We start from the raw sequence: 12682 nt of genomic DNA, 5'->3' as shown, positions 1-12682 counted from the left end.
CAGCATGAACATTCTTAACATCTATTTTTGTGTTCCATAGAAGACATATGAGTTGGAAATGAAATGAGGGTGAGTGAATCGTGACAAAATTTTCACTGTTGATTCCTTACAAAGGAACTGTGATCAGATGAGTTTCTGTATAAAAGAAAGGACTTTAGAGTTCTTCAGAAAGCATAAATAGTGGAAGGGCCCAGAAGATTTCAGCAAAACGCTTTTCTGTGGTCCTGTGCAGTTTTATTAGAACAATACTATCAGACCATCATCAAAAAAAGTCTAAAAAACGCCAAGAATCGTCTCATCCCAGAGTCTTTCCTCCTCTGTCCTGTTGTCTTCTTGATTCATCTTCTCTTTTCCTTTTTTCTTCTCTTTTTTATGTTTGTGTTTACCATCTTTCGTTTCTGTCCTGACCTCTATGGGTTCCTCAATCTTTACTTGTGGTTCCCCGTGCACTTCAACCTCTTGTTTCTCCAAGAGTTCCTCTTCTTTTCGTCTCTCCCCGTGCCTCCTACTTTTCTTGCTTGCTCTTCTTTTACTCCTGCTTTCCTCGTCTTCACTAGAGCTCCTTTCTTTTTTTCTTCTCTCCTTCCATTTCTTTCTATCATCTTCTCCTTCTACACTTCCTCTCCTGTCTCCCTTCCGCCTCTTTTTCTTTTCTCCTCGTTCCGAATCAGACCCGTCCTCCAGGTCTCTTCTTCTCTTTTCTCGCTTTTTCATCTTCCTCTTCCGTCTCCTCCTCTCTCTGCTGTCATAACTGCTGCTGCTGTCACTACTGCTGCTAATGTAAGAGGAGGAGTCTGAGAAAGAGGAGGAGCTAAATGACTCAGGGCTCCTCCCTCTTTTATGCAGGTGACCAGCTGGGAAAGGAGGACGGGCATGTGGCATAAATCCCGGCTGATAGTGTGGGGCAGAGCCTCTCATACCAAAGCCAAACTGATTGACCTGAGACTGGAATTGCGGGTTCCAGTGAGGTTGAGGGAAACCAGGAGATGGAAAACGTGGTACCAGCTTCCCAGGATGAGGCATCTCTTCCGCTTTCTGTGGACCTTCTTTCACGCTCTCATCCAGACCCTTGCTTGCTTGTCCTATGGTGCCCAGCCCTGCTTTGGGATCCAGACCCCGGGCTTTCTGCACCTGGATGTAGTCAGCAAGCTCATCCTGGAAAGAGTCGTACATTTTCTTCTGAGATTTGCACAGTTCCATAACTTTCTTCTCTCTAAGGGCAAAGATTAATGACATTTCATTTAGTCTTGCATTTAAACTAGTGATTGACAAACATGAGTTTTTCAATAGCAAAGAGTAAAAAAAAAATGGGCTGTAAAAACAATTTTCACTCAGAAATTGTTAGCAAAAAAAATAAAAATACAACGAAATGGCAAATAACACACTGAAATCAAAAAACGTACAGCCTTATTTTTATTTACAACAGCATTTTTTTTTACAGTGTATGCAAATATGTAAAATCCAGAAATAACCGCAATTTATTACTGCCTAAAGTCAACAGGAAATGAATCCATTTGCCAAATTTTTTCTCTAATTTAAAAAATTTAAAAATAACGAATGAGAGCAATGTCACTCACTTGACAAAGTGTTTGTTTCCCTGCATGTGAGCCTGGTACATCTCTATTGAGCTAAGCGTCAGACAGCAAATCGGACAAGTCAGGGAGCTCGCTGAATGTGTGTGTGTGTGAGAGAACAACAAAATGGTAAAAGAAACAGGGTAAAATAACAAGAAAATATCAAATGCACAGTAAATTTTCAACCAAGGATATGTAAAAATCATGAACGACCACTGAGTACAACAATATTTCTGTTTACGTTAATGGATTACATGTGACATTACAAATTTATTTTAATTTAACACACTTTTTATAATTCTTAAATTTCATATAAGTGAAGTGACATTCAGCCAAGTATGGTGACCCATACTCAGAATTTGTGCTCTGCATTTAACCCATCCGAAGTGCACACACACAGAGCAGTGAACACACACACACACACACTGTGAGCACACACCCGGAGCAGTGGGCAGCCATTTATGCTGCGGCGCCCGGGGAGCAGTTGGGGGTCCGATGCCTTGCTCAAGGGCACCTAAGTCGTGGTATTGACGGTGGAGAGAGAACTGTACATGCACTCCCCCCACCCACAATTCCTGCCGGCCCGAGACTCGAACTCGAGTCCGATTCGCTAACCACTAGGCCACGACTTCCCATATTAATTAATTAGGCATTTCTGAATAAAATTTGTCATTAATTTTAACATTGTTTAAATTGGTCAGTGTAGATATATTTTAGCGCATACCATGTTCTGCCTGTTCCCCCATGTGATCCAGCATCTCTTGCCGGGCCTGGTTCCTCTGATGCTTCCGTCCGCTGTAGTGCTGCTGGGCGACCAGAGGGTTGTTAAAGGAAGCGCTGCACAGTGTACAGTACTTGTTGGGGTCACTGAGATCAACCTCTTGATCGCCCAAGCCAGAAGTGTCCTTCTGCTCCAAACTGATCTGATTCTGCACAGCAGCCTCTGATGGGTGTACATCAGGAATCGTGGATTCTAGAACAGGCGCTGAAAGTTGAATATAACATTATAGTGTTATGACAGATTTAGCCCACAAGGGTGAAGAGTCAAACCTAACAGTCCCCAGTTTGATTTCACTCACATCCAAGTGGCAGAGGATTGTTTTTTCTCATGTTCTTTGAATGAACTTTGCCCTCATAGTGCGACTTGGCTACAGTCGGAGAGCTGAATACCATGTTGCACAGCTCGCAGAACTTCTCTGCAGACAGACCTCTCTGTAAAATATATAAAATGTGAATTATTTTATACGAACACTTAAGAGCAATATACAGTATGCATATGCACAATATATGCATATTCTGTATGATCTGTTACATACCAGAAGGCCTCCACAATCTTGGCTCGGCTTATTTATTTTAGTGTTCTTGTTCTGCAAGTACATCCTGACTCTTTGTGCATGCTTTTTCCCCTGGCAACATAGAAAACAATGTTAGAAATATGGCTGCAGCTTTTTGTGTTTGCCAGAAAAAAATACAGTTGATACAGTTGCATGAAAACCACCTCACAAACCTCATAATGAGAAACTCTCTGGGACTCGTAAAGCAGGGTTGCTTCACAGACGTGACAGAAGTTATCTGTCAACAAGCCTTCGAGAAGACCACTGTCGCTCTGGGACCCTGCAAAAAAATTAGACATTAATGTAAAATAATATTTACTGTATGAAATAATCTTAACATACTTGTGTAGTGTAGCTGATGTGGTTATTATAGACATGATCTGAACATGGCTCATTTTTTTTTTACAAATATGATTTTCAAGGTATGAAATTTATGATTAGAAATGTTTTAGATACACTGTGAGGCTTTTGGTAAAACTAGTGAACAAGAGACAGTACTGTACTGGATCTCTTAAAAATATCAGTAGACAAATTGTGAGTTAATAAAAAAAGCATAAGCAAAGTAAATTTTGTTCAATTAATTCAGACATAAATTGTTGGACTGAACTAAATGTGCCAATTTATAAACAAATGCTTTTACAGAGAAATTCGTTCTGCTTAATTTCATGAATGAGGCCCAATGTATGCAAGCAAAGCGTGTAAGTAATAATGCATCTGGTTGTTGTGGTGCAAATAAAATATATATTTTAACAGAATTAAGCATAAATTGACAATTATTTAATGTTATGCCTGATAACTAATGACTGACCCATATTAGAAATCTGTAGTAAAAAAAAAAATCAATGTTACTCCTGAATCTAGGCATCGGTATATCATAATGTAAAACTGAAATGATTCCAGTTCATTTAAATAATAATAAATAAAAAATAATCACTAATAATTTTAGTCCAATAAATGACAGTCTTGATGCTATGCATACCTAAATAGATAATTTGGATTAGATAATTTAGTCAGTCTTGTTCCTGAATCTGTCATAGTACTATCAGCTCAAAAATCTAGCTACCAATAAAGTTGTGCATAAAGTACTGAAATAACATAAAAAACATAACTAAATGAGCATTTATTTATATGTAATACTGTCTAAAACATCATTAACACCAATCCTTATAAAATGTGATACTAATTTATACATATATAAAATGACACGAATTAGTCAGAAATAAAAACAATCAACTTAAAATGCACTAAAACGTTTGGAAATGTCACAAACGAGCTACAATGGAGGATTATTGGGATCATTAGGAGGCTAAAAAGGCTAGATTGTTGCTTCATCGGCGAATTAATCTATTTACACGATGCTATGATTCATTAACTCCACATTTTGTGTCTTAACGTGTATTTTCAGCCGATTTAAGAATGACATTCGACTTTTAAACACATCAGATTTGTTTTAAAAAGGGGGTTTTGTGGTGGTTGTTTAAGATAAATCATGGGTACTAATATTTAGCCTAGCCTAGCTTTTTGACTCGCTACGCTTTATTAGCACCCATGAATCCGTCTCAAACAACTCAAACACAAACATTCGATGCAAATAAACTCCACATGACTGCATTTTTGAAGTTTTTGAAGGGTTTCAACTGATAGACTCACCTTCTTCAACCTGAGAAATATTGGTGTTAGTGTTTTGTACTGTTTCTGGATTGATATCGTCTGAATTTATGATTTTGTCTGTTTCCGCACACTGCGGAGAACACGATACATTAGCTTCAAGCTCGGACATTTTTTTTTTAAAAAAACCTGGAAATAAATCAAAACTGTAGCAGATTACGCTAAAAAAGCCCAAGAGCCCTACATGGCAATGGCTAAAACATGAAGGGAGGTGATATGCGCATGCGCAGTAGGAAATGTTTCTCTACGTGCAAGCCACTGAATTAAGCAGAAGCTTACTGCCATCATCTGGTGTTTTTATGTTTTTGTCTTAGTAAATTGAAAAACCTAAAATAAATCTTAGCGTTATATTGTACGAAGCAAATATATCATAGTTTACCATATTATGAAGCCCACAGTTATAAATAAAATGGTAAGCAGTTCCTGATAAAAAAAAAAGTTGTTAATATAGCCTACTGTAACACTACAATGAAGTAAAACGAGATCTGATGCAAACAGGGTCATCAAACATTCAACCTTTTTTTTTGTCATTTTGCCGAGTTAACTCTAAGCTAACTTTAGATTTGATGGTAAAATAATAAAATAGGTCTATAGATTAATTGGTATTTGTTAAACATATTGTAATCTGCTTTTGTTTACACTTTCTTCAGTAACCTGCATCATAAATGAATTCAGCTTGGTAAATTTTTAACATTACAGTTTTATTCCTTCAGTCTGAGAAATATTTGAAATGCTGTGAATTTCTTAGTGTAGGCTACATTAACTGAAGACAAATGTGAACTGGCCAAAGAGAGTTCTGGATCACTGATCAGATATCATCGACAGTCCTCATCAAAATACATATATTTTCATCTAATAAAGTCGATTAGTGTATCACACAAGATAAACAAAGACAAATTTGCTGTAATCTGTTAAAACCGTAACATTGTTGAGATACAACAGTAATGATATCAGATACACCATAGTATACAGTAGGCTACCATATATAATATTATTTAGTGTTATTCATTTTGTGCCTCAATTTAATTTCCTAACAAGTTTTGATGAAAGAAAAAAAGTTAAATTAGATGTAATATTAACACAGACAGTACAGTATGAATGCATTTAAGTTTTGTTTAGTCTGTCCAAACACAACTGTAGGCATAGCAGTGAGCTATGAGACATCTTCATCATTCCTTTTCCTTTGAATCAGGAGAGCCATGTAACAGACGGTGGCAGTGAGGAGGACGGTTAGTAGAACCAACAAGCCAATCCATGCTGCGGGACACAAGCCCTTCCTGATGCCCGCATGTTCCTCTGGAAGAAGACTGCTCACACTAAGAATATAACCCAGAGCCCAGCCCACAGACACCTCACCTGCCTGTGACATAGTGGAGACTGAAAGTGTGGGTTTGCATTTTTTTGTGTACTTAGTTCACTTTCACACAATTTGAATTTTATTGAGAAGCAAACTGTCAAATTATTTGTGGTTAAGGTTACGGTGGTCCTGTGATTTACAAGCATATGAGTATAATTTTGATGAACTAACCTTTTTCTGAAAAGCAACATTTTGGAAAGAACTCTCATCAAAATTATAACCCCTTAGCATTAGCACTTGTATATACACTGCGACGGCACAGTAATCCTTCAGGTATTTTTTCAAATCAGGAGCTTTCTTGGTCATCTATAATGAACAGAAGATATAGATATGAATTTTTAAGATTTACAGGACTTCAGAGATGCAATGCAGCATGTTTATTAAGTGTATTTTTATGATAAACAAAAATACTTTTTACATAAATATACATAATACATAAATATCCAGTTAATATTTGGAATAAATAAATCTGAAATCAATAATATTACAAAAAATTATATATATACACACATATATATATATATTATGTAATAAATAAATAATAAATACATTTAATATATATATCTTATTACTAAAATGGGGGTAATATTCAAATATTTTAATTGTAAATTACACCATGTTTTATAAATCCTGATAGCATTTGTTGTAGTGGTTTTAATTTATTCTGAGGTAGCTAAAACAAGAATTAGTATTTTACGAAGAAAAAAAAAAACTTCATAAATTATACCTCTTCTATGGTCATATTGCACACAGTTTGGGTAGCCTCCTCTAACTGAGCAGAGGTTCTGATGTTTATCCCTGTACTCAGCTGGAGATAACTGTGAGTGAAGAAATATGCAGAGAAGGCCTAAAAGACAGACAAATACATAAGATTTTATTCTATTAAACTCGTACGTTCCACTTTGTCCATTCCAGGGCCTCTCACCATGAAGCTCCCGCTGATGTTGGGCTGGAAAACTCCATTAAAGGAACACTGAGAAAAGGGGCAGAACTGGAAGGAAAATATATTAGAAGTGTTGCCAAGGCAGCTTTGGTAGTCCCCGGAGCCTTGCACCCTGATCCAGGAATGAGGGTTGTAAGGTTTGGGTCTCTTAGACACTGTACAAGGAGAGTCAAACACTTGTTCCAGCTTGAAGAAATCAGTGAAGTCAGATGGGTAGCAGGGATGGTACACTTTGCTAGTATTACCCTGTGACTGAAATTAAAACATCCTAGAGAAATCTAAACTGTGACAGGACAAAAACAATTCACCAAGAAGTCTCCAACACATATACAATGAGGTATTATTGATTTGTGATGCATAATGTCATACTTCAACCAGGTAGGCCAGGATCTGGCGCAGAGCCTCTTCTTTACCGTAACACAGGTAACTATGCGTGTAGAGGTAATAATCCTGCCCATAGAGATGCATAGTCATGCTGTTCAACTCGTTCTCAACCGCCTCTGGGGTCACAAAGGTGATCTGTGTGGATGCCCCCCCTAAATCCAGCGCTCCGACAGTTTTTCTGCCAGAGTTAATCCATCGGCCCACATAGCCATACTGTATAGAGTGGAAATGAGCAAACAGAAACAGAAAATTGCCACTAGATGGCCCAAGCATCTGAGAAACCTGTAAAAATACTGTACAATAAACAAAACACTGGCTTAATATTTAGATGTCTATGATGACATTTAAGCAACAAAGTTTAAGCATAATTAACTTATGGACAGTTTCACTGACAATAAAAGACAGACATACTCTAACAAGAAAAGCACCTTTATGAAGTTTTCAAGAAGGTAGTTGACAGTGACCCAACCGTAAACCCCCTCTTCCTGACCGCTCAGAATTACTGCTCCTCGAAAGTTGAAAGGAAAGGATTTGATTTTTTGTTTGACTTCTTGGAGAATCTGAGATGCTTTGTCAGGATTGGTAATTCTGAAAAAAAAAGATGGAAAAAAAAGAAAGAAAGGTATTTGGAGGGTAATGAAAAAAAGCAATCAGCAAATGCCATCCCAGCAGAAAACAAAATTTTACTACATAGATATAAAATTCTTAGTGCCAAAACATAGCCTACACTGGCCCTAGAAAGCTTTTGAACAATTAAGCCACTAAATGTATGAGTTTGCATTAGGACGACCAAAAAGCACCTGTAAAACCTTTTCTCTTTTCAAATTTGTAAATATATTTTTGTTAATTTTAATAAATTTTTTTTGTAAAGATCTGTTCCTCTTAGGTTTATTTAATTACATTATATATCTATCTATCTATCTATATATATATATATATATATATATGAAATATTTTGAAACTTGCATTTTGCTGTTTCTGTATTTATCAGAATGAGAAAAACCTTTACCATTAATCTGACTGAAAAATTACACTACTTAAACAAGATTAAACAGAAAATGAGACTACCAGAAAAAGTTTTTAAAATAGGATGTGTACTTTTATATGTGGCCTTTATGCATAAAACGAGTCAATACTACATGTAGCAACATAAAACACACTCACTTCAGAAGTCTCATGCCAGCAGTAGCTCCCAGATACACAGGGGTGCGATGATGTCTGTCTGGGGGAATGTCGTGCATGGCCTGCTTCAAGCACGCCTCAAGGCTGCGGCCCGCTGCGCCCCGCTGCCCTGCATAACTAGAGATTCCTCCTCCTGCTCCGAAGAAAAACAAGACATAATTACATCAGTTTTCATATTTTTATGAAATTATGAATTATAACTAGATTGAAATATCTTATCAATATTGATATTCATTAATTTATTTACGCTTTAGATGTTTATCTATATCTCTTCCATTAATCTGCCTGAAAAATGTTAAATATTTCAGAAAGTCATTTGACCTTTGACATGACACTCGCTGTGCTGGGTGACCACACCTGTGCCATTTAATTTGTCCGCCGGCCATCTGTAGATGTATAAAGCAGTGTGTGAGGACCCAGCATCCATCACAACCCCATACTGCAATAAGAGAGAGGGAGAGAGAGAGAGAGATGTAAAAAGTGTAAAAAAAGAAATTACAATATTAAAATCTATGTGATTAGAATGTATTATTATTATTATTTATCTCACACAGAACCTAAATTTCCATAATACGATGAGAACATAACAGTGATTTATACACATAAGCCACTGTAATCACATATTTTGAGATTATTTTAATTACTTCTAAGATTTTGTACATATTGTGTGTTTCCGTGATCTGTTACACAGTGTTTACCCACGGCTCCCAGGGGTTAACATGTACCTGTTGCCCGAAGACACAATTCCCAGAAGTATCTGACATAACAAACTATCTCGAGTCTGCATTTTTATTTGTTCCATGGTTCCCAACAGGAGCAAAATTACCATTCTCTATGTTTACCTTGTGAAGGCTCACCTCCCCAAGACAAATATATTAATCAGGAAACACTGCGTAAAATGCAACTTAGCTTACAGGAGAAAGAAAGAAAGAAAGATAGAGAGCAAGAGACACACAGAGAGTAAAACAAAAGAAACTATTCGACATTTTGATCAGGACACAGAAGTAATCATACTTACCATGTACTGTGGTGGCTCCCTCATTTCATGTATGGATACAGTCAGGAGTAGAATAGACACAATTCCAAACAGAAAGAGCACCGCTGAGACAACAAACAGTTTATCCATCAGTAAAGTTGGGGCTTGCCTGGTGCTATTGATGGTGAAGGAACAAGGGAAACCCCTCCACCCGCCCAGTTCCTTAACAAGAGAAAAGACTTCTCTTGTACAGAAAAGCCCAGTTAGTAACAGCAGAACCATTTCTTTAGAATAGTAATAAACACCAATTTTGCAAGTGTACAGACTGTTTGGAAATACAGATAGATGTATAATAGTTGTTGTTGTAATAATAATTGTTGTTTTTGTTTAACAGAAACAAAAAATGTCCTGCATTAATTACAACCTTTTTTTTTAGTATAAGGGAGTGTTCCAAACATTCCTAAATCTTCTTCCATCATCTGTTTAAAATGTGACTAAAGGTGTGTCTGCTGGTGCAGCTGACTAAATCTAGAGTCATTCATGAGCAGCAGGACTAATGTGATGGAGACCGGTTTTATTTACAAGGTTTCTCTTCTTTCAATGTCCACTGCCTCTATTCAAAAGCTGACACAGACAGCATGCTCTGAATAAGATAATTCCTGCCAAGAATGGAGACACTTTGCATTTACAGGCCTACTTTGTATCCACAATGCACCATTCTACATGTGGTAAGAATTTCCTGTTTGCTGTTGAAAAGGGAGAAGAAGTTGTGTGACATCATCTACATTTTGGGGAGGATTACTGTCCACTTGAATGCATGAGCATTAATGCTTATTTTATGACAAACAGAATGACTAGATTAAGGCCAAACATCTAGATCTTAGATTGAATGAGGCGTCAAAAATATGTCAAAGGTTATGTTTTGGTGATATATTGTTTACAATACAGTCTGTTCAATAAAAGTTATATTCTGTTCTGTGTATGTTTGAAAGGCTTGAGAGGAAAACTAGCATTTCTCACAAAACATTTCTGTTTAAAGATTCACAAGCACACAAAGCTAAAACAAAACCGGTTTTATGAAGAGTATTTAACTACATTTTAAGCTTCGCTAGATAAAGATTAACAGATGTAAATAAATGGATAAATACAGTGACTTTGCGAATTGAAATAGGCATAATTTTCAGTGTAATGGCAAACCTAGGAAATCATTTAAATAAATACAAAACTTGAAATTTCTGGAAATTTCAGTGTTATTTAGTTTATCAAACAAAAAAGAAGAAGCAGAAAAAAACAGCAGCATAACATATAAATTCATCCCAGCTGGGTACACAAAATATTAAAACAACAAAATATGTAACATCTCACTGCAGCTTGTCCAGTTGTGGTGTGGTGTTTTGAAACAATGGGAGAACAGACTCTTCATGCTGACACAAGTGCCAGACCATGATACAATAATAATTCAGCAGCAGGAGCAGCATCATGACAACCAAAGCCAAAATGACCAGAAGGGCCACCACAAGTCTCTTTCTGTTGCAAAATGGCTGAGATGACCAGTGGCCACCTTGGGAACCCTCCTCCAGTGAGTGTTTAGGCCTGAAGTGGCTGGACAGGCAATGTTTAATCCAGGTCCCGGCAGGAGCAACAGGTGAAAATAAGCATGCCTCTCTCTCTCCCATTGCCGCAGAAGAAGCTTCTTGCCCACAGAGCAACTGTCACTACCACCTGCCAGCAAGTGTCTGAAAGAAGAAACATAAAGTGGTCATATGGATTAAGCAAGTAATAGCAACAACAACAACAACAACAACAACAACAACAACAACACACACACACACACACATGAGGTCAAGTCCAAAAACTCTTTGGCAACAACATAGCGATGACATGCCATGGCAACTCCCTAGCAACGTGAATTTTCCACAAACCAGCACTAATTGCATTTTACTTAAAAAAAAAAAAAAAAAAAGGAATCTCAATAATTAACATGGCATTTTGTCCAAAACGCTTTACGAATTTTTATTACTCGGTAATTTTTTTTTCTTTCAAAATTTTACTTTTACGACAGTGACAATTTTATGGCAGAAATGTAGCTCTGGAGGCAAAGCGCGCGCACGTTAAAGAGGTGCAAGATGAAGGAACAAACATAAAATCTAATTAAAAGAGAACAACTGCACACTCATTAAGCATAGGCTATTTATTCTCCAACGTCTTGGTTAGTAGCCTTTGTCAAGGTATGACAAGGTAGGCTATGTCTCTTTTCAATTAGAAATGTAGAAGTGGAAATATGGAAGCATATTTTGGCGCAAATGGTATAATAGAGGGAACGTTAAATGTAAACAACGCTAAAAACAGAACAAAAATTTCAATTTGTTTTCCCACTAATGCTGTTCGGTCTTTCACTTTTAAGAATTACAACGTTAAAAAATGCTTGTTTTAGACAGGAGTAGCAATCCCTTTTACACCTGCGTTCAGTCAGTGGTCGGAATAAACAGATCCCGTAAGAGCAGGTAAGATGATGTCGCCTTGTTGACGATAATGGAACGATAATGCCGTGTCGTAGGATGGTGACACAGTTTAGCAGTTCAAAAACTAAACAGTAATACGTTTCAGTAAATAAGCTATCATGTAGTAGCCTATTGTGCAGCAAAGACTTAAGTAAACTCACCTGTTGCAGACGTCAGTGTTTGCAGAGGAACAGACTGTCCTTACTAATGATGATGGTGATACCGCCTCTTAAATACACTGTCAGGCATTTTCCTCATACTTTCGAATTCATGATGAAAGATTATTTTGACCACTAACGTTACCCCCGGCCCATAACGTAGACGTCTGACTAATGTATACATCTCCTCCTCCCCAGAACTGCTTGTAGCTAATATTGAACTTTCTGGGAAATGGATAGTCAAAAGTGGAAGGCTTGTTTATTTGCTGCAGTACTTGTCTATGTGCACGTCTTCGTAAATTGAGATTTTACTCGAGGAAATATCTGTTTAGCTATTTGTACATGAATCACATATTTACACATTCACGAGGAAAATGCATAGATTGATGTTGTTTTTATACACAGATAGTTATACACTTTATAACCTAACCCTAAAAGAAAAAAAATATCTGCATTTATACAATATAAATATATTACATACAATATATATAAGCATGGTTTTGGGAGAATTTGGTCAAGTTTTCCTCTCTTCTGGGTACAAATATATGCTCAAAATAATGGTTTGGAAATAAATGAAACCCATGAATATTTTTAATAGTGAATAT

At 36.8% G+C, this 12682-nt stretch overlaps 2 protein-coding genes across 3 annotated transcripts; both read right to left on the bottom strand.

Annotated features, from left to right (window-relative positions):
* Positions 1-5: 5 nt before the first annotated feature.
* On the bottom strand, positions 6-4812 carry zmat1 (zinc finger matrin-type 1). The gene is made up of 7 exons (XM_059526024.1): positions 4559-4812; positions 3082-3188; positions 2891-2980; positions 2654-2786; positions 2299-2559; positions 1578-1668; positions 6-1213 (listed from the first exon to the last, which is right to left on the bottom strand). The coding sequence occupies exons 1-7, from the start codon at positions 4686-4688 to the stop codon at positions 274-276; spliced, it is 1752 nt and encodes a 583-aa protein (XP_059382007.1). The 5' UTR covers positions 4689-4812; the 3' UTR covers positions 6-273.
* Positions 4813-5256: 444 nt separating this feature from the next.
* On the bottom strand, positions 5257-9704 carry entpd2b (ectonucleoside triphosphate diphosphohydrolase 2b). 2 transcript variants are annotated; one of them, XM_059525527.1, is made up of 9 exons: positions 9461-9704; positions 8764-8881; positions 8425-8575; positions 7689-7848; positions 7246-7473; positions 6859-7128; positions 6661-6780; positions 6105-6239; positions 5257-5936 (listed from the first exon to the last, which is right to left on the bottom strand). In XM_059525527.1, exons 1-9 carry the CDS (start codon positions 9698-9700, stop codon positions 5730-5732), a joined length of 1629 nt encoding a protein of 542 aa, XP_059381510.1. In that variant the 5' UTR covers positions 9701-9704; the 3' UTR covers positions 5257-5729. The 2 variants fall into 2 exon arrangements, with proteins under 2 accessions (XP_059381510.1, XP_059381511.1); XM_059525528.1 differs by having other exon boundaries at positions 5257-5883.
* Positions 9705-12682: the final 2978 nt, after the last annotated feature.

This window comes from Carassius carassius, chromosome 36 (genome assembly GCF_963082965.1).
Source record: "Carassius carassius chromosome 36, fCarCar2.1, whole genome shotgun sequence".
NCBI lineage: Eukaryota > Metazoa > Chordata > Actinopteri > Cypriniformes > Cyprinidae > Carassius > Carassius carassius.
This window is presented reverse-complemented; position numbering and strand designations above follow the sequence as displayed.